At 43.0% G+C, this 20,605-nt stretch overlaps 1 protein-coding gene across 1 annotated transcript; it reads right to left on the bottom strand.

Annotated features, from left to right (window-relative positions):
* Positions 1–173: 173 nt before the first annotated feature.
* wnt2 (wingless-type MMTV integration site family member 2) lies at positions 174–19,892 on the bottom strand. Its single transcript, XM_078416657.1, has 5 exons — positions 19,819–19,892; positions 17,128–17,348; positions 15,127–15,404; positions 13,621–13,885; positions 174–403 (listed from the first exon to the last, which is right to left on the bottom strand). Exons 1-5 carry the CDS (start codon positions 19,890–19,892, stop codon positions 174–176), a joined length of 1,068 nt encoding a protein of 355 aa, XP_078272783.1.
* Between the last annotated feature and the right edge of the window lie 713 nt (positions 19,893–20,605).

Below are 20,605 nucleotides of genomic sequence, written 5' to 3'. Positions count from 1 at the left end.
ATGTTAAAGAAAGGATGTAGATAAACACAAAATGCTGGAGTAACTCAGCGGGACAGCAGAACTCAGTGGGACATCTCTCCTGTAGATTCAGGTAGAATAAAGATGGAGACAGGTTGGTTTGGTTGAAGGTGAAGATTGGGCGAGTATTATCTGTTCATGCTACCTCTGATCTTTCATGTCTGATCCAGCCACTCGGCATGCTTCGGAGCTTTGCACGTGTGTACGTCTGCCATCTCGTGGCATTCCCTGCAGCGGACCACACAGCACCAGTGAAACTTACATTCGCACTTTGTCACCCGCATGATGCGGGAGGTGTCATAGCCTCGGCCACAGCACATCACTTCACAGCCGTCCATCCCTCGAGAGGTCCTGTTGCACACTCTGCCTGCTGTACCCAGGGAACCTGGCAAACAAGGCAGAAATGTCATCAGCTCTGTGACACTGCAAACAGGTAACTAATAGCTGACACAATAATTCCCCTTCAATGTTTGAGAATAAGTTAGAGTCATGGAGTGTTCCATGTACCGTGTGGAAACAGGCTCTTCGGCCTAACTTGCCCACACCAGCCAACATGTCCCAGCTACAGGCGGCACGGTAGCGCAGCGGTAGAGTTGCTGCTTTAATGCAAATGCAGCGCCGGAGACTCAGGTTCGATCCTGACTACGGGTGCTGCACTGTAAGGAGTTTGTACGTTCTCCCCGTGACCTGCGTGGGTTTTCTCCGAGATCTTCGGTTTCCTCCCACACTCCAAAGACGTACAGGTATGTAGGTTAATTGGCTGGGTAAATGTAAAAATTGTCCCTAGTGGGTGTAGGATAGTGTTAATGTACGGGGATCGCTGGGCGGCACGGACTTGGTGGGCCGAAAAGGCCTGTTTCCGGCTGTATATATATGATATGATATGATGATATGATATGATATGATACACTGGTTCCACCTGCCCACGTTTGGTCCATATCCCTCCAAAGTTGTCCTATCCATGTACGTGTCTAACTGTTTCTTAAACATTGGGATAGTCCCAGCCTCAACTACCTCCTCTGACAGCTTGTTCCATACACCCACCACCCTTTGTGTGAAAAGGTAATCCCTCAGATTCCTATTAAATCTTTTTCCCTTCACCTTAAACCTATGTCCTCTGGTCCTCGATTCCCCTACTCTGGACAAGAGATTCTGTGCATCTACCCGATCTATTCCTCTCATGATTTTATACACCTCAATAAGATCACCCCTCATCCTCCTGCGCTCCATGGAATAGAGACCCAGCCTACTCAACCTCTCCCTGTAGCTCACACCCTCTAGTCCTGGCAACATCCACATACGTAAATCTTAAATTCTTCTTATTTCAACTTGATTTCAACTTGAATCTTATTCAAGCTCTTACACATGAATAACTTGTATCACGTTAAAGAATACTGAGATATTTGAACTATGCCAAATTTTATATTTCTACTATTTCTGAGTCTAATTTCCTGTATCTGATTAGCATGCAACTGTCTGATATATGATAAGGAACAAAGATTTCAAACTATCACTGTCCATTCCATTTGACTGAATGATTAATGGGGCAATTTATCTCCATTCTACATTACAATGTTAAAGTTGACATTATAAAAACTGACCATTTACTAAGCTTGTTATAATATAGGATGGTATCTTCATTTATGAAGCACCATGTGCAATTTGATCAGATTAGTAGACACACAATGCTGGAGTAACTCAGCTGGTCAGGCAGCATCTCGGGAGAGAAAGAATGGGTGAAGAAGGGTCTCGACCCGAAATGTTACCCATTCCTTCTCTCCCGAGGTGCTGCCTGACCCGCTGAGTTGCTCCAGCATTGTGTGTCTACCTTAGATTTTAACCAGCAACTGCAGTTTTTTTTCTTACTGATCATATTAGTCTTTGATTTGTTTTTCTAGAATAACTATACAAATATCGTTTTTGCTTAGTTTTTTTCATCCTCCCATGAAGTAATTGGCTGAGTGGGGAGGAATCCTACTGGATCATTCTTCTGTTTGAACATAAAACAGGGGCTTACAATATCACAATGAAGATAGACACAAAATGCTGGAGAAACTCAGCGGGACAGGCGATGCCATATTTTCCTTCTCCTCACCCCCTCCCCGATAATCAATTCTGTTTTTAACAGCAATCAATGGATGGTCCAGAGATCAGGGTTCGATCCTCATCACGGATGCTTGCCTATGCAAAATCTGTACGTTCTCCCCATGACCTGCATGAGATCTTCGATTTCCTCCCACACTCCAAAGAGAACAGGTTTTTAGTTAATAGGCTTGGTGTAAATGTAAAAATTGTCCCTAGTATGTGTAGGATAGTGTTAGTGTGCGGGGATCATTGGTCTGTGCAGACTTGGTTCGCCCGAAGGGCCTGTTTCCACACTATACCTCTAAACGAAACTAAACTAAAACTGAAAGTTAGATGTGGATCTTTGCTGGTGATGGTGCGATGGTTTGAATGACCTCAATGACATAGATTAAAATTCCAACATGTTCTGGTCGAGCACAAATTATTTACATATTTATATTTACACATTTAATGAACATTTTCTATAATGTAAGCAAAACATGCTGGAAATTTAAGTAGGTCATACCACATTTGTAGTGATAGAAACATTAGCATTTCAGGTGATGACGTTGAACTTCATTTACTTTAAGTATTTGCAACTTTTCTCATAAATCCAGCAGATTTATCATAAAATTAAAATGTTATAGTTCATATATTCACAGGTATATCATGTCCCCAAGGATGCTGCCTGACATGCTACGCATTTTCTGTTGTTATTTTAGATTTACAATCTCAATGATATTCAACTGTTGCGCCTTGATTGAGTGAAAGATACTGCACAGAAACAAGCTCTTCTGCCCACTGAGTCCATGGCAACCATTGGTTACCTGTCCGAAGAAGGGTCTCGACCCGAAACGTCACCCATTCCTTCTCTCCAGAGATGCTGCCTGGCCCGCTAAGTTACTCCAGCTTTCTGTGTCTACCTATTCACACTAGTTCTATGTTATCTCACTTTTACATTTGCATTCACTCTCTACTCACAAAGGGTAATTTTTACCGAGACCAGTTATAGGTACAAACCCTCATGTGTTTGGGACATGGGAGGAAACCGGAGCACCCGGAGGAAGCACACGCGGTCATAAGGAGAATATGCAAACTCCATGCAGGTGTGCATGCATGCCTAAGGTCAGGATTGAACCTATTCTCTGGCACCGTGAGGCAAGGGGTTTACCAGCTGCACCACTGTGCTGCCCAGAAGCAGTCATGCCCACTGCTTGCATTTCATGTTCAAGATAATGTCCTGAACAGACCATTTCCTAGTGCAAATACCAGACCTGGTAGTATTACTATTTTGCAATGCAACATGTCCACATTTCACAATCATTATCAACTTGATGAATTATCGGGTAATAATGGGCAGTGAATGTTAGCTATAGTTTTCAACAAAGGTTTATCTTCAAGCTTTGCAAGTTTTACACGAGTCATGCAGATTTCCTGTCTCATGTTCTTCAGGAACTAAAAGGGGCCTATTTATACTAACTGCCATATTAAAACTTGACTAAATTCCTCTGTTTGGTCTTATTTTCAGCCAGTAAGGTAAATATGCCTATTTTGCCAACATTTTTGTGTGGAGGCATTTCTTCAATCTTTCTAGCATCTCAGCACATTCCTATACATGGCTCTGCCGATATGACAAGCAGTCTGGTATATCAGATTTAGCAGACATTTGAACAATTTGTTTAGCAATTTAGTTAGTATTGGGGAATCACTCAGAATTTAATTGGGAAATGTTCAGTTTATTGAACTGAATGTGAGATACAGTGAACAGCTTTTGTTGCGTGCTAACCAGTCAGCGGAAAGACGATACATGATTACAATCGAGCCACTTACAGTGTATAGCTAGATACATGATAAGGGAATAACGTTTAGTGCAAGGTAAAGCCAGTAAAGTCCGATCAAAGATAGTCCGAGGGTCACCAATGAGGTAGATAATAGTTCAGGACGGCATCTAGCTGTGGTAGAGTTGTGGTAGTTATTCAGTTGCCTGATAACAGCTAGGAAGAATTGTAAATGAAAAATACCGTGGATGCTGAAAATCTTAAATAAAAACAGAAAATGCTGGGAAAACCCTTCAGGGTCTTGACCCGAAACATCACCCATTCCTTCTCTCCTGAGATGCTGCCTGACCCTCTGAGTTACTCCAGCATTTTGTGATACCTTCGAACTGTACTATCTTTATCAGTCAATAAATAACCATTTGTACCCTCAGGCTCTGGAAATATTAGACTCCCAAATAAATGAACATTTGTATGAATTTTGGATCTCCTTGTGATGTTCATTATATGAAAAGATCAATTGAAAAATATCGGAATGAAAAGTATGAGTGGGCTTCCCTTTTCTCCTGCATTTTTTAAAATTGAAAACCGTCAACAGAAAGCTTTCAGGAATACATAAAACCTGGTGAATGATGAAACCTGCTGCTCAATTAGGAGAATTAAAGATGAAACAAAGATCAGAGAAAGGGGTGCTGCACCATTCAATTAGACCGAGCAGTTACCAATTTAGTGGTGGCTTCAGACGTGAACTAGGGGAACACTGATTGGGGTGACCTTATTGCACATTGCATCATGACAAAAGATCCAGTGATTAGCTGCACTCTGCATCAGGCACCTCAGCACTGACCAAAAGTTGAACTTGGGATCTTTTATAATCTGCATGGTTTACATGGACGCGTCATTGCTGTTTTAGAATTGTTTCAATTCCAACAGAGCTTCAAAAGACCCACTATTTCTGCCACTATAATAAATTCCAACTGCAAATCATAAAACAGAGAAAAATCCTGCAAGCGCAGGTGCAGTGAATCTTATTGCCTTTAGGCAGAACACCATTCAGTGTCAGTAGTAATAAAGCTGATATATATGTCTACCGATCAAGACTAACATCTACAATGCAACTGGTCTCAAAATAGTCATACATTGTAGATAACATCTTCAATCAGCAAAGCAAGCATAAAGATTAAATGCAAAAGACAGTTGTAATCTCTAAGGTCTGTTAAAAGTTTACATATGCATCTTTTGGAACAAGAAAACCAAGCCAAGTAGGAAGAAACTGCAGACGCTGGTTTAAACCGAAGATAGACACAAAATGCTGGAGTAACTCAGCGGGTCAGGCAGCATCTTGGGAGAGAAGGAATGGGTGACGTTTCGGGTCGAGACCCTTCTTCAGACTGGTGACTTGATTGGGGTGCTCTCTGGATATGAGAGAGTGAGATTCACTCAAAGTGCTCATGACATTGTTTATTTCCGGCAGTTGCTGGAAAATAACACAAACTGAAATGAAAGGTGTAAATAATCCTATATTTACTGCTACATTGTCTGGCCAGCTTAATGCCATTTTGAGGTCGATATATAGCTTCTTCCTCTCTGTTATCGGGCCTCTGAATGGTCTTTCCAAGAGAGAGGGTGCTATCCAATTCACCTCTACCTTATAGTGGACATTGGACTTTGTCTATGGAACTGACCCGCTACAACTCTGAGAACAATATTCCCCACTCTGTATCTTCTCCAATGGTCTATATATAGCACTAGAGTTTGACTTGATTGATTTTATCCCATTTGTTTGGATAGCATGCACTGTACCGATACATGTAACAGTAATACATTTAAACTTAAACCTAAAGATACTGATGGAAATGGCAATGAAGTGCTGGTGTAATACAAGGGAGTGTGAACTTTTACAACAGTTGGGCGGCACAGTGGCACAACAGTACAGTTGCTGCCTCACAGCGCCAAAATCCTGGGCTCGAGTGCCGTCTGTACGGGTGCTGTCCGTACAGAGTTTATACGTTCTCCCTGTGACCGCTTGGGTTTTCTCCAGGTACTCTGGTTTCCTCCCACACTCCAATGACAACAGGTTTGTAGGTTAATTGGCTTTGGTAAGTTGTGAGCAAGTTCGTACATGGGGGTGGTCACTGGATGGGGCGGTCTCTGTATCTCTAAAGACTAAAGTGTAAACAGACAAAGCAGTTACCATGCAACTGGGGCAGGGCATCCTATGCTATGCTTCCTTCCTAGTTTAGCTTAGTTTATTGTCACGTGTACCGAGGTACAGTGAAAAGCTTTTGTTGCGCGCTAACCAGTCAGCGGAAAGACAATACATGATTACAATCGAGCCATCCACAGTGATAAAGGGAATAACATGAATAATGTTTAGTGCAAGGTAAATCAAGTAAAGTCCGATCAAAGATAGTCTGAGGGTCACCGATGAGGGAGATAGTAGTTCAGCACTGCTCTCTGGTTGTGGTAGGGTGGGTCAGTTGACTGATAACAGCTAGGAAGAAACTGTCCTTGAATCTAGAGGTGTGCGTTTTCACACTTCCATACCTTTTGCCCGATGGGAGAGGGGTGGAATGAAGAGGGAGTGGCCAGGACAGGCCAAGAGTATGAAGCCTGGTCAGCTACAATTGTGTGCATCCATGTCAACCATGGTGGTTCCCAGGCTCAGCTTTGGCGGCAATGGAAGATATTCTGCTGCTATTAACCTTTGCGTTGATATGAAGAGTGAGCCTTGATTGTTTCAGCATTGCCTGCCTTGCTGATTGATGGTGGGCCTCACTGTCGGTGAGGCCATCGCTGAATTGAATGCAGCCCAGGCACCAAAGATCTATCAGAGCAGTTAATCTTTTAACTGTAAATCTCCATGTGGTGCTGTACCTGTAATAATGTGTTTTTCTTGCCATTGTATTGCAGGAACTCACAGCGCCCTTTTAATTTCAATGATTGAAAAGCAACACTAGGAAGTGTAACTAACGGAGGATATTTTACCAACCATTTATAATCTGGAAATTTCTAATTCCACAATATCATATTGCATCTCAAAAACAAATAGTTTGTAAATATGTCATATAAGACTTGTCACTTTGTTGTTCTGCTTGGCATGTAGAATGATGGACATTTAGTCAATGTACAAGAGGTGCCAGGAGGAACTCAAGTGTCTGCAGTCGTGATGCTTAGCCAAGACATTGCAAGCTTGTGTTCCAAGAAAATTGGTCATTGTTATTCATTATCAACGTGAGAAATCATCAGCGATGACAGCCTCGCCAACCGTCTGTCTGTGTTTTCATCTTTTTTAAAATTTTTAGTATGTTTTAAAAGTATGTGTAAATGTTCTCTGGTTTGTTTTATGTGGGGTGTGGAAGGGGGGGGGTCGGGGGAAACTGTTTTTCAATCTCTTACCTTGCCGGAGATGCGATTGTTTTCCGGATCGTATCTCCGGTCGCTCTGCGGCCTAACATCGTGGAGCTGGCGGCATTGCTCGAGACTGACTTTGAGCCCCACCGCGGGGCTGTAGACTTAACATCGGAGCCTGCGATCCCTTGCCTGGGATCGATGCTCCAACTGCGGGCTGCGGATTTCAACATCGAGGAGCTCGCAGTCTCGGGTAGAGGCTGATGTCGGGAAGCTCCAAAGTCACAGAAGGTTCGACCAGCCCCGACCCGGGGTCTGATCGCCCGGCAAGGGGGAGCTGAGACTCCCCCCCAATGTAGGAGCTTGATCGCCCCGACACGGAGGGCCTGACAGCTGGCTACGGGAGCCAAGATCGTCCCGTCAACGGAAGGCTCGAGGCCCCCGACCGTGGGAGAACAAAGAAAGGAAGATTGTACTTTTTTTCGCCGCCCATCACAGTGAGGAATGTGGAGGAGTCACTGTGGTGGATGTTTATGTTAAGATGTATTGTGTGTGTTTTGTTGCTTTTTATTGGTATGACTGTATGGCAAATCAAATTCCTAGTATATTGCAAAACATACTTGGCTAATAAAGTATGAGTAATGATTTTTGAACTGGCAAAGGTGGGGAGGGGGAGAAATGGGTGCATGCCAGGGCACAGCAGCAAAATGTAGAAACAAGGAGCTGCAGGTGCCAACATTTACAAAAAAGACACAAAGTGCTGGAGTTTCTCAGCGGGTCAGGCAGCATTTTTGGAGAACCTGAATAAAGGTGACGTTTCTTCAGACTGAAGAATGACCCCGACCCGAAAGGTCATCTATCCATGTTCTGCAGAGATGCTGCCTGACCTGCTGAGTAACTCCAACACTCTGTGAAACGTCACCTATCCATGTTCTCCAGAGATGCTGCCTGACCTGCTGAGTAACTCCCAACACTCTGTGAAAAGTCATCTATCCAGGTTCTGCAGAGATGCTGCCTGACCTGCTGAGTAACTCCAACACTTTGTGTCTTTTTTTGCAAACCAGCATTTGCAGTTTCTTGTATCTCCTTAAATATATTTGAAAGTGGCCTTAATGTAGCATTGCTCAGTATTGTTGGAACTCAAGTATAGATCCACTTAACAATTTATCATTGGGAAATACCAACCAACAGATCACCAAAGAAGATTGATTATGGAACCTGACGATAAAAGAGTGTAAAACATTTAGACAGGATGGCAAAAATCAGGATGAAAGAATCAGACAATTTCCAGCAGTTCAGGAACATTTGAATGAGAACGCATGGACTTAAAATGGAATTTCATGGGATTTACAACAGTCACAGGGGATATTTCAATGCAGCGACAGTTGTGAAGTTGTGAAATTCTTCTAGTGCCAGAGATTGAAGCACAGATAATTAAATAAATGGCTAAAGGGGATAAGAAATAAAGGAAAATGGTAAATATGGACATTTAATTGGAAAAAAATCATTTGGATAAATGATAAATGTCATTATACAGAGGTTGGGCTAGCATCAGATGTACCAGCATCTGCAGTTATTTTCTTACTCTTCCACAATTACCATCCATGGATAAATGATAAATGTCATTATATAGAGGTTGGGCTAAGTGAGCAAATGCATGCAGAAATTACCATGTATTCCTGAATCTACAATTTTCATCTAGATTTCACGACAACTAATGGAAAACTCCAGCACTTCCTGTCATTTTTCGTGAACCAATATCTGTTGTTCCTCGTGTCTCCATTGAACCTTTGATGTTCTATTTTGTAATTGCAATCTTCTAGATGGATTTATTTCACAAAATGCTGGAGTAATTCAGCAGGTCAGGCAGCATCTCAGGAGAGAAGGAATGGATGACGTTTCGGGTCGAGACCCTTCTTCAGTCTGAAGAAGGGTCTCGACCCGAAACGTCGCCCATTCCTTCTCTCCTGAGATGCTGCCTGCACTGCTGAGTTACTCCAGCATTTTGTGAAATAAATACCTTCGATTTGTACCAGCATCTGCAGTTATTTTCTTACTCTTCCAGGTGGATCCTACCTTTGCCGTTAAAAGATTTCATTTTGCGCGTACAATATGTTGTTGCCAGTTATTGTCATTTCTTTGCATTTTATAGCACAGAGTGTTGGTGTCTAACAGATCTGACTGTGAAATTTGCTCTTGACATATTGCTGTTTTGTCAGGTCAAATGAAAGGTAGAAAGGAAAAGAAAACCATCAGCAGATGTTGCAGTAGAAGCCTTCCACAGACTGTCTTCATTTTCAACACATTTACTGTTATTTGTATGTAATGAAATGAACAGATGTTATAAAAATAGACTCGACACACAGCCTTTAAAACCCATAAATGCCAACTCTTTGTGACCGTCATAAATATTTCTATGATCTTGTTGGTATGAAGTTTAGATCCATGCTTATACATAACACATTTGAATCAAGTTATGTGCTATTTAAAAAGCCCTGGTCCTTATATTCAAACCAATTATTATCTGTAGTATTGAATGGTTACAGTTTCCATGGCAGAACATACTGTGTATATTTTAACGTCAATTGCCCTTGGCAACCAAGAACATTATAGAAAAAGGAAAAAAAAGCAAAGCGGTTTCTAATGAAGTAAGATTTTCCTGCCTATCATTAGCTTGCAGTTACGATCTGGCACCCATGACAGGAGATTGTAATACATTCTGATAAATGACCACATGGACCTTAAAGAAAGCAAGTGAGTGCCAACCAAAAGTGTGTGAAACAAAAGCACGGATTTGCACGATGTTACGCAAACGTTTCCAGAGAACACCAATGTTTGCTTTAGGACTGTAAAATTTGCAGAGATGATTGAACACTGTAGCTTTGCTAAGAATTATATAGACACAATCCAGTGCTAGAATACGGCTCCTCCTGTCAAAGGATTGCCACCCACAGTTGTTCAAGGCAAAAACTGTATTCATGTTACAAACTCATTTCCTTTTTCTCAGCAGCTAGTATATTTAATATTCAAAATATGTTTTTTAGTATGTTGGCGTAATAGAATATTAACGGAAACTAATTTTGATGGTCCACAACTACCATCCATGGTCACACCAAGCCCAAACAGCAGAGACCTGTCCACAACTACCATCCATGGTCACACCAAGCCCAAACAGCAGAGACCAGTCCACAAATACCATCCATGGTCACACCAAGCTCATATGGACCTGGTTTGAAGAGGGCCTATCCCCCTGTCCCAGAGCATCCTGGAATCTGGAGCCCTCGTGCAGCAGTAGCAGGGCATCCAGTAGCATCCTGAAGTAGTCCTGCTCTAGAGATCTCCCACAATGTACTGATCGGCAACGTTGGCTTTTCGCCAGCTTTGCTCGCAATCAAAACTGCTAAAGGTTTTAAAAAGTCCACGCTTATCTCCAGAAAAGACATTTAAATAATTACAACCAATCTATTAAACTGAAGTGGTAAAAAAATACAAGAACATGCCTGACGCTTTGTTTCCCTGTCCACCAATCCTCACTAACTTCAATGGCCTGATGGATCCTGCATCAGGTTAGCTGGGAATTTTGTATTCACGATAAAATGGAGCTCCACTGCTGTTGATGAGTAAGGGTCTCTGAAGGGGTCTCGATCCGAAACATCACCTATTCCTTTTCTCCAGAGATGCTGTCTGACCCGCTGAGTCACTACAGCTATTTGTGTCTATCTTCGGTTGAAACCAGCACCTGCAGTTCCTTCCTACACATCTTGTCCACTGCCATAGAGTTTAGTGGCAGTACAAACCCACTGACCTGGTGCTCAAAAGTTCAGACCAGCAGGGTCTGAAATTGCTGGCACACTACTCCTGGATTTGCTTCCATGTAGCTGGGTAAATGTCAACAGTACCCTTTAGAACTGTCGGCATTTACCCATTTACCAGGAGAATCCTACACATAATATAATTCATCAAGGAAAACCTGCCATTGCATCTCACCAAGTTCAATCCTTGTCCAGGATTGAGTTCATAAATGGGATATCCAGTTTAATATTACTACACTGTGCAATTATTGAATCTAAACTATTATCATGGCAAATGTTATATAAAATAATTTTATTTTTGAGCTAGGGTATGGGTGATCGATGAGCTCAATCATCTCGGTGGACTCAATGGGCCGAAGGGCCTGTTTCCACGTTGTACTTCTAAATATGAACATAAACTAAATTGTGGGACTATCATTCCACAATCAATTTTGATTTAACGCTTCCCTGTTGAACTCAAATGCTCAGAAATCTCTTAATAAGACATAATATTTTGCAAGTTAATGCTTTTATAAAAACAGACACAAGGATGTCAAAAAGGCTATGATGTGAGCCTGATGAGTTGTATAATGCATCTAGAACATGCATTGTATAACATGCAGAGTCCATTTCCTGCCCTAATTGAATTCTTTCCTTTAAGCTTCATGAGCATTAAGCATTCTTCGCTTTCTTCTTTTAAGGATGATAAAACTGACATTTATTGGAGCAAAAAAACGTGAATGCCACTCCCAACATATTTCTGTCTGCTCCATTATTGCTGAATAATTCTGAAAATTAGTTGTGCAGTAAATGCAGAGGTAAATATCCTTTGTTAAATACTCTACTAAGCTGATGACGGTAGGTAACAAACTACTGCTAACTTTGCAGCCTATGTGCATTCTAGGACCATGTTATCAATCATCCATTTGTGCATGCTGACCTATTTACCGATGCCCGGCTAAGTGCTGCTGAATCTTTAACATTTTCATCCTTTTTTTTCAAATGCCGCTGCGGTTTTATCTCTCCTGTTTCCCCAGTCTCACCAGCTGGAGAAACTTTATTCCTTTAGTTATGCTATCAAAGATACGGTTGCATTCTGGTTATGTTACTAACCCAGTGATTCAGGAGCCTGGACTAATGATCTAGCCCGCCATGCTGTTGTGGGATTTAAATACAATTAATTAAATATTAAAAATGTGATCTGCAATGAAAAAGTCAGTAACAATGAACTTCCCGTTTATTGCAGGTTAACATCTAGTTCATTAATCTACTTTAGGGAAAGGAATTGTGACCCCAGAGCTCCAGTTTAGTTTAGTTTAGTTTAGTTTAGAGATACAGCATGAAATCAGGCCCTTCAGCCCACCGAGTCCACATCGACCATCGATCACCCGTTCATACTAGTTCTATGTTATCCCACTTTCTCAGATAACTTTTAACCACAGTCCGAAATGAATTTCCAAGTCATTAATTTATGATCAACAAATGGCAGCCCACTTTCTAGTGAATAAATATATTTTTTAAAAGCTTGGCTTCTTGATCATTCGCAAATGTAAATGTTTTCAGCCGAAGCTCCCGAAACCTCTTCAGCTATTTTTTCTCTTTTAAGACATTCTTAAAATGCTCTGTCCCTGTGAGCAAGCTTCCGGACACTTACCCTTACACCTTGTATGTGGCCAGGTGTAGACCTTTGTGGCCAGGTGTAAACTTTTGTTTGATAATATTCCTGTGAACTGCCTTAGATGTTTTGCTAGTTTATACATGCTGTATACATGCGAGGTGTTTTGTAAAGAATGGTTTCTCCCGGTTGCTACTTTCTACCAACTTCCCTTCACCTTGGTTAGATTCAGCAAACCTTGGATGTCGTTTGCAGCTACACTTACAACAGTCTTTCTTCATCTTACCTCAGAATACTTGTCATGCAACTGCATTATTTTTTTCCATTTGATACTCCGAAATGTAATTGGAATTACTGCTAAAATAAGCCGTTAGCTTGTGTCTCAATTAGAATGAAATTGCCTGAATTATGTTATTCCACTGTGGGGTGGCACAGTGGTGACACTGGCAAAGCTGTTGCCTCATAGCGCTAAAGATCCTGCACTCTGTGTGGGTTCTACATGTTCTCCCTGTGTGGGTTCCATCCAGGGTGCTCCGGTTTCCCCCCCACGCCCCAAGGACATGCGGGTTTGTAGGCTAATTGCCCTCTCTTAATTGCCCCTGATGGAATAGAAAGTGGGATAACACAGAACTAGTGTGACAGCTGACTGACTGATGGTCGACATGTACTCAGTGGGCCAAAGGGCCTGTTTCCAAGCTGTATCTTTCAAAACTTAAAACTAGAAAAGAACACTGGATTAAAAAAACTGGAGAAATAAAGTGATTGCAAATCAGTTCCCCAATACAGACAGCAAACCTAGTAATCACAATGAAAATTAGTTAGAATTATTCTGGAAGAGAGTTTCAAAGAACGGTAATTACCATAATATGAAAATGTTTTCATAATTTCAGTACAATTACATTGGCTCAATTTAATGTTGGTTCACAATGTAAATAAACTGCAACCAGAATATAGACTGTAACCACATTCAATGAAGCACAACTTAAATAGTGGATGGACAAATTACCTGCTTCTCTGTCTATCACGCAGTAGTCTGGAGAGCTCTCAAAATACACCAGGTCATTCTTTGTTGGTTTTTTAAAGTTCTTATTTGCTACTGTAAAGCCAGTCCCGTCTTGGTTCATGATCACCTGGATAGCCCCGTTGTACTTTCTCCGAAGGTAGTTGCCGGCTTTGTGGAAGTCTGCCATGGCAAGCCAGCATGTTCGCAATGTACATGATCCACTGACACCGTGGCACTTACACTCAAACTTCAGCAACCGCTTTACAGCCTAAAGGAGAAATAACACAATATCTTCAGCACCACACCAACAACTTCACTTTGACATCAACATTGCAGCAGTGCTCCATCAATAATATTAAGTAGGTAACTGATCCTGAATGAAGCAGGGTCCCTCTCGAGTAAGATTAGATGGACCCGAGATTTAGAGAAGGGCTGACAAGGTTGATCTGAAGTGCTCTTTCATTTAGTTGCAGAGTTCAGTGGACATGATTTCAAGAAAAGAAAAACCCATTCCTTCTCTCCTGAGACGTACAGGTATGTAGGTTAATTGACGTACAGGTATGTAGGTTAATTGGCTGGGTAAATGTAAAAATTGGCCCTAGTGGGTGTAGGATAGTGTTAATGTACGGGGATCGCTGGGCGGCACGGACTTGGAGGGCCGAATAGGCCTGTTTCCGGCTGTATAGATATGATATGATATGATATGATATGATATGAGATGCTGCCTGACCAGCTGAGTTACTCCAGCATTTAGTGTCTACCTTCAAGAAAAGGATCTGTAATTTTAGTTTAGTTTGGTTTAGTTTATTGTCATGTGTACCGAGGTACAGTGAAAAGTTTTTGTTGTGTGATATCCAGTCAGCAGAAAGACAATACATGATTACAATCCAGCTATCCACACTGTGCAGGTTCATGATAAAGGGAATAACGTGAATCTACTCCTGCTTTTGTGTGTAGGAAAGGACTGCAGATGCTGGTTCAAATCGAAGATAGACACAAAAGGCTGGAGTAACTCAACAGGACAGGCAGCATCGCTGGAGAGAAGGAATGGGTGACGTTTCGGGTCGAGACCCTTCTTCAGACTGGTGTAAGTGGAGGGAGAGCCCATTCCCCTGATATCAGTCTGAAGAAGAGTCTCGACCCGAAAAGTCACCCATTCCTGCTTTTATTTTTTTGCTTTTGTTTTTTTTCCTGGTTTAGTCAAAGCACATTGTTTGTATGAAAATAGTAGTGTTGTACTCTTCATCCACAGTTGTTTGCTCTGAACCTGGACATGTTTGATGTTGACTTTCAGTGGCTGACGTGGGAAAGGAAAGCATAACAACGCAGCAGGTTTAAAAACCCCCTTGCTAACTAACACCATTAATGCATATTTCTGAATTAAAAGCAAAAGTGTTTTTTTTCCTCACTTTTCACGTTTAAGAAGTAAAAGTGCTTCCTAATCCAGACTAGAAAGTGTATGTGGCAATTGCACACTTACAATAAAATGCAGAATGGGAATGAACCCACCTTTCTCCCAGCTCGATTATTGTGCAGGTTCATCAGTGCCCTGGCATCCTTCCCTTCCTTTTCCTTCGCATCCACAAATGCTTTAGCAAAGCTAACACCATAGTCAATGTTATCACTGCATCCTCCCCAGTCGAAGGTTCCCGTCTTGTCCTTAGAGAGGCCTTTCTTTTGGGGATCGCAGGAACAGGAGCTGAGTTCTCCTTGACTGCAGGCTCTTGTTATGGCAAACACCACCCCAGCAGAAGAGATGGCATAAACAAAGGCAGCTTCTCTACTACCTGTGCAGGACAACAAAGAGCAAACGGGTTAACATGTCTTTTAAAGCACACAAAGACCACATCAACCATGGAGAATATGGCTTCCATATTGGAATTCTTCCAATAAACATCCCTTTACAACAATAACAAAAAATACGTTTATCTTCAACAGCAGAAACAGAAACTTTGATTTGAATAGGGTTATTAGCTTTCAGCTCATAGAACATGATACAAACAATATTATACTAATAAATTATCTTAATTGGCTGGAGTAACTTATGATGTCAAAATAGTGTCAATATAGTGTCAATTATAGTGTCAAATAGTAATGAAAAGTACATATGTAATAGCCAACAAAATTAAATTTACTCTGTAAATCACAATTCTGAAAAAACTTAATTACCTGTACCAAGCATTGATGGAAAACCTAGTACATGACACAGAAGCAGTCATGGCTTGTAAAAAGGAAAACCTCTCGTTGCTTTGACTCGCTGAGCCCCTAAATAGCCTTGTAAGAAAATAACTGCAGATGCTGGTACAAATCGAAGGTATTTATTCACAAAATGCTGGAGTAACTCAGCAGGTCAGGCAGCATCTCAGGAGAGAAGGAATGGGTGACGTTTCGGGTCGAGACCCTTCCTCAGCCCTAAATAGCCTTATTCACTTACATCTGACTTCCAGTCTGACAAATTCTTATTTCATATATAATGTACTTAGGGGGAGCAGATGTCGTGAGATGTTTGAATCATCCCTGTATTAGGGGCTTAACCCTGATCAATGTACTGCTGAGATGGCTTTTGTATTGATTATCAAAAGTAACATCTTTAGTGACATTTTCTGAGGTTTCTACATGACCTGTGGATCATTTCACGCTGGTTCTATCTCTCTCCTCATTGATGCTGCCTAACCTGCCGAGTATGTCCAGAATCAACCATCTGCACTCTGGGCATGTTGAAATGTTCACAAGCCAGCTCACATTCTAATTTGATTTAAAAGTTGAACATCATTAATTCAAGCAAAGAATGTGGAATTACTCAGCCGGTTAGGCAGCATTTGAGGAGAAAGAAACACATGATGAGCAAACATCAGACAATCTTTGAGATAAATCTGTTGTAAAAATGGAGCTAACCACAAAACAAGCATACGCGTTTATAGAAAAGACCAAGACATTTGAACCACCTGTATGCCATTAAAAATCATATATCATAAAGGGGAAGGCGTCTTATGGCTTTTTAATGCAAGTCTGCATGAGGGTACCAGGTGCTTAGAGATAAAACACCTGGTGACACATTTGTGCATTTTATAATCAATACAATACACAACACATACTGTTGATTTATTCATTCATATCATTGCCTGTCTGAACTCTCTAGAAATTATTATTTTGCATCACGTGAATAGAATTTTGGACACGTGAAGACATCCTGGTTGTCAGGTTAGCCATCCTGGTATACATCCACACAGCTAACAATGTAACTTTGGTCAGCCAACTCATCGTTATTCCTAAGAAAGACACAAAATGTTGGAGTAACTCAGCAGGACCGGCAGCATCTCTGGAGAGAAGGAATGGGTGATGTTTCGGGTCGAGACCCTTCTTCAGACTCAACATTTCATCATTATTCCCCTTGGTTTCAATTTTGAACTGTAGCCCCACAAAGACCACCAAATTGAATTGATTCACTTGCAGCAAAACAAAAGATACATTACAGAAGAAAGTCAGCTGTGGATTGTGTATTTTACTTACTCCTAAGCATGACTCTGCCAAAGAGTGTGTGGTCTCTGTCCAGGGTGTTACAGTTCCAGCGGTGGTGACGGAACTGGTGCTGACATTCTGCGATCCACTCTTTGGCTCCATCTCCAATCGACTGCATGGCATCCAGGTGCTTGTGACACAGTTGTCGTTGTCTGCTCACCAAACCAGGGATGTTGTCACAAATCACCCGCGTCCCAAGGGCACCCATGTACCTAAGACAGACACAGAAAGCTGGAGTAACTCAACATCTCTGGAGAAAAGGAACAGGCGATGCTTCCGGTCGAGACCCTTCTTCATACTTTCTACCATGCTCCTGCTAGAATAGGTAAACAAATAATCAGAGACTGCCAGATTCAACAATATTTCAATATGTCATTCTTGATAAGGGCAAGCTAGCTATTCATCCCAGAGTTCTCACAACTCTGTGCAACTACACCATTTCGTAGTGACCAAAATGATTAATCCTCAGCATTCGCTCCCCCAGAGAGGAATGCTATTCCACTCATTTCCAGTGTTTGGTTGAGAGATGCTCTTTAGTCCCCATTTTATCCAGATTGCAAAATAAAATCTAATGAATTATTGAACATTAAACTCAATGACTGATATGATATTTGGGATCAATTGAACAATCCTTGTGTGGCCACTGCCCTGCATCTCTTCTGGAGTACATCATCTACTGACTGCAAAGGTTCTGGCGCAGCGGTAGAGTTGCTGCCTTACAACGAATGATTAATCCTCAGTTGCTGCCTGACAACGAATGCAGCGCCGGAGATTCAGGTTCGATCCTGACTACGGTTGCTGTCTGTACAGAGTTTGTACGTTCTCCCCGTGACCTGCGTGGGTTTTCTCCGAGACCTTCGGTTTCCTCCCACACTCCAAAGACATACAGGTATGTAGGTTAATTGGCTGGGCAAATGTAAAAATTGTCCATAGTGTTAATGTGCGGGGGTCGCTGGGCGGCGCGGACCCGGTGGGCCGAAGGGCCTGTTTCTGCGCTGTATATCTAAATCTAAATCTAAACCTTCTTCTGATATATTCTACACATAATTAAATGGAGGGCATTGCATAATTTCTGTTGCCTCAAACGCAAGAAGAATTCTGCTGCTTTAGGATGTTAGTTAACACTGGGGACAAAGGTTATTGAAGAACATTATATTAACTACACCTATGGAGTTGTTCAATTTAGATTTCCCTCATTTGATCTTCTCCCCTTCTAAGTCCCCTGTTAGCTGGTAGACCTTCAAAATAAACAGATGTTGTCGTTTCCGAGAAGTGAACAGTGATGATTGGTTTTGATCTAATTACTGGCAATGAATCTGCAGAGATTGTCATTTGTACATGTTGAGTTAAAACGTTACTACTTAAGATCCAACCTAGTTGAAAAGACATCAATCACATCAGCATCTTAAATTCTGGTCATCTGAATTTTCATCTCGTGATCCGTCAGATATACAGCAACAAAAACATTTTAGAAAAGCACACGAGAAGAGCACGAGATGCCTAAAATCCCTCGTAGTTCATGTAAGTCTCAGACCATCGTCAATAGTGTAGGAAGGAACTGCAGATGCTGGTTTACATCGAAAACAGACACAAAATGCTGGAGTAACTCAGCAGGTCAGGCGGCATCTCTGGAGAGAAGGTATGGGTGACGTTTTGGGTCGAGACCCTTCTTCAGTTTGAACTATAATCAATAATTAATAATTTTATAACTACAACTATAAAAATAAGTGTAAATTTTGTTGCGCTAACCCTGTATAAATCCGGGTACGGGCACAAGCTGTCTTTACTTCTATTAACATCCATGGCTCTAATTAAGGCGAATGTTGCCCGTCTCATTTAGTCACCATGTAATCTCGGGGCTTCGGTGCGAAATTATCCCTTCTTTCGATGATAGGAAACGAATGAAGATGTGAGCGCTTCTAGTCTGCTGTGGTTCAACAATGTGCCCAACGTGAACAGCGCTTCCAGTGCAGAGATCACACAACAAGTTATGATGTTCTGTGCCGCAAAAACCAGCTTTCAATCAGCGCCCTGAGAGAGGTTAGATGCAGCCGGGGGGGGGGGGGGGGGCTGGGGAGAGAGGGGGGGCTGGGGAGAGAGGGGGGGGGGGGACTGGGGAGAGAGGGGGGGACGGGGGGGGGGGTCTGGGGAGAGGTGATAGGAAGCAACTGCAGATGCTGCTTTACACCGAAGACAGACACAAAATGCTGGAGTAACTCAGCGGGACAGGCAGCATCTCTGGAGAAAAGGAATGGGTGATGTTTTGGGGTCGAGACCTTTCTTCACCCATCCCTTCTCTCCAGAGATGCTGCCTGTCCTGTCCCGCTGAGTGACTTCAAGAGAGAGCTAGATAGAGCATTCAAGAGAGAGAGAGAGCTAGATAGAGCTCTTAAGGATAGCGGAGTCAGGGGGTATGGGGAGAGGGTACTGATTGAGAATGATCAGCCATGATCACATTGAATGGTAGTGCTGGCTCGAAGGGCCGAATGGCCTCCTCCTGCACCTATAGTCTATTGCCTGTTGCCTGTTGACTCCAGTATTTGGTGTGTATCTCCGATGTAACCCAGCATGTGCAGTCCCTCCCTCCATACCTGGTGCCCGCTGCTGTTGTAACCCAGCATGTGCAGTCCCTCCCTCCATACCTGGTGCCCGCTGCTGTTGCTGAACCACTGACCGACTCACCACCATGTCGAGTAGACTCGAGGTGCGACGCACACCACGATCAGAGGCAGGGACAGCCACGACGTGCAGTTCATATCAGCAGTGCTTCGATCCGGATCGCAATCAGGTCGGCCAGGCTCTGCGGGGAAAATGCCATTGGTTGGTGCTTTCAGATTGTCAGTGGCCGGTACCCCAGACCTGGTGGCTCTTCAAAGCCCGACTCCCAGCAACGTTGGCCCTCGCCGGGCACCGCCTTGTGGGCATCCCCTGGTAACCTGCCGCCCTCACCTCGCACTACTCTCTCTCTCTCTCTCTCTGTGTCTCTCTCTCGCTCTCAGTGCTCGCCCTCTGCAGCAGAGCCGGTGTATCTGGAGGCTGGAGCCCCTACAGCTGGAGAAGGGGTGGGGCGACCCTGATGGATGAAGCTTGCGGGTGATATAACGTTAAACAGCCAGCCCAGCGGCCAAAGCCCCAGAGCCAGGCGTCAGCAGTTTAACATCCTCATTGGATGCACTGAGAATGGAACAGCCCTCGCCAAGCCCAGCCACCCACCCTCGCCAAGCCCAGCCACCCTCGCCAAGCCCAGCCACCCTCGCCAAGCCCAGCCACCCTCGCCAAGCCCAGCCACCCTCGCCAAGCCCAGCCACCCTCGCCAAGCCCAGCCACCCACCCTCGCCAAGCCCAGCCACCCTCGCCAAGCCCAGCCACCCACCCTCGCCAAGCCCAGCCACCCTCGCCAAGCCCAGCCACCCACCCTCGCCAAGCCCAGCCACCCACTCTCGCCAAGCCCAGCCACCCACCCTCGCCA

This window comes from Rhinoraja longicauda, chromosome 20, assembly GCF_053455715.1.
Source record: "Rhinoraja longicauda isolate Sanriku21f chromosome 20, sRhiLon1.1, whole genome shotgun sequence".
Lineage (NCBI taxonomy): Eukaryota > Metazoa > Chordata > Chondrichthyes > Rajiformes > Arhynchobatidae > Rhinoraja > Rhinoraja longicauda.
The sequence above is the reverse complement of the archived record's forward strand: the minus strand, read 5'-3'. Positions and strand labels throughout refer to the sequence as shown.

What these genes read in the sequence shown, in the direction of transcription:
- wnt2 (XM_078416657.1), bottom strand. Translation starts at nt 19,892, where the DNA reads ATGAACTGCACGTCGTGGCTGTCCCTGCCTCTGATCGTGGTGTGCGTC. An exon ending in TGGCAGAGTCATGCTTAGGA is followed by an intron (nt 15,405 to 17,127) that starts GTAAGTAAAATA and finishes TGTCCTGCACAG; the next exon opens with GTAGTAGAGAAGCTGCCTTT. An exon ending in ATAATCGAGCTGGGAGAAAG is followed by an intron (nt 13,886 to 15,126) that starts GTGGGTTCATTC and finishes TTTCTCCTTTAG; the next exon opens with GCTGTAAAGCGGTTGCTGAA.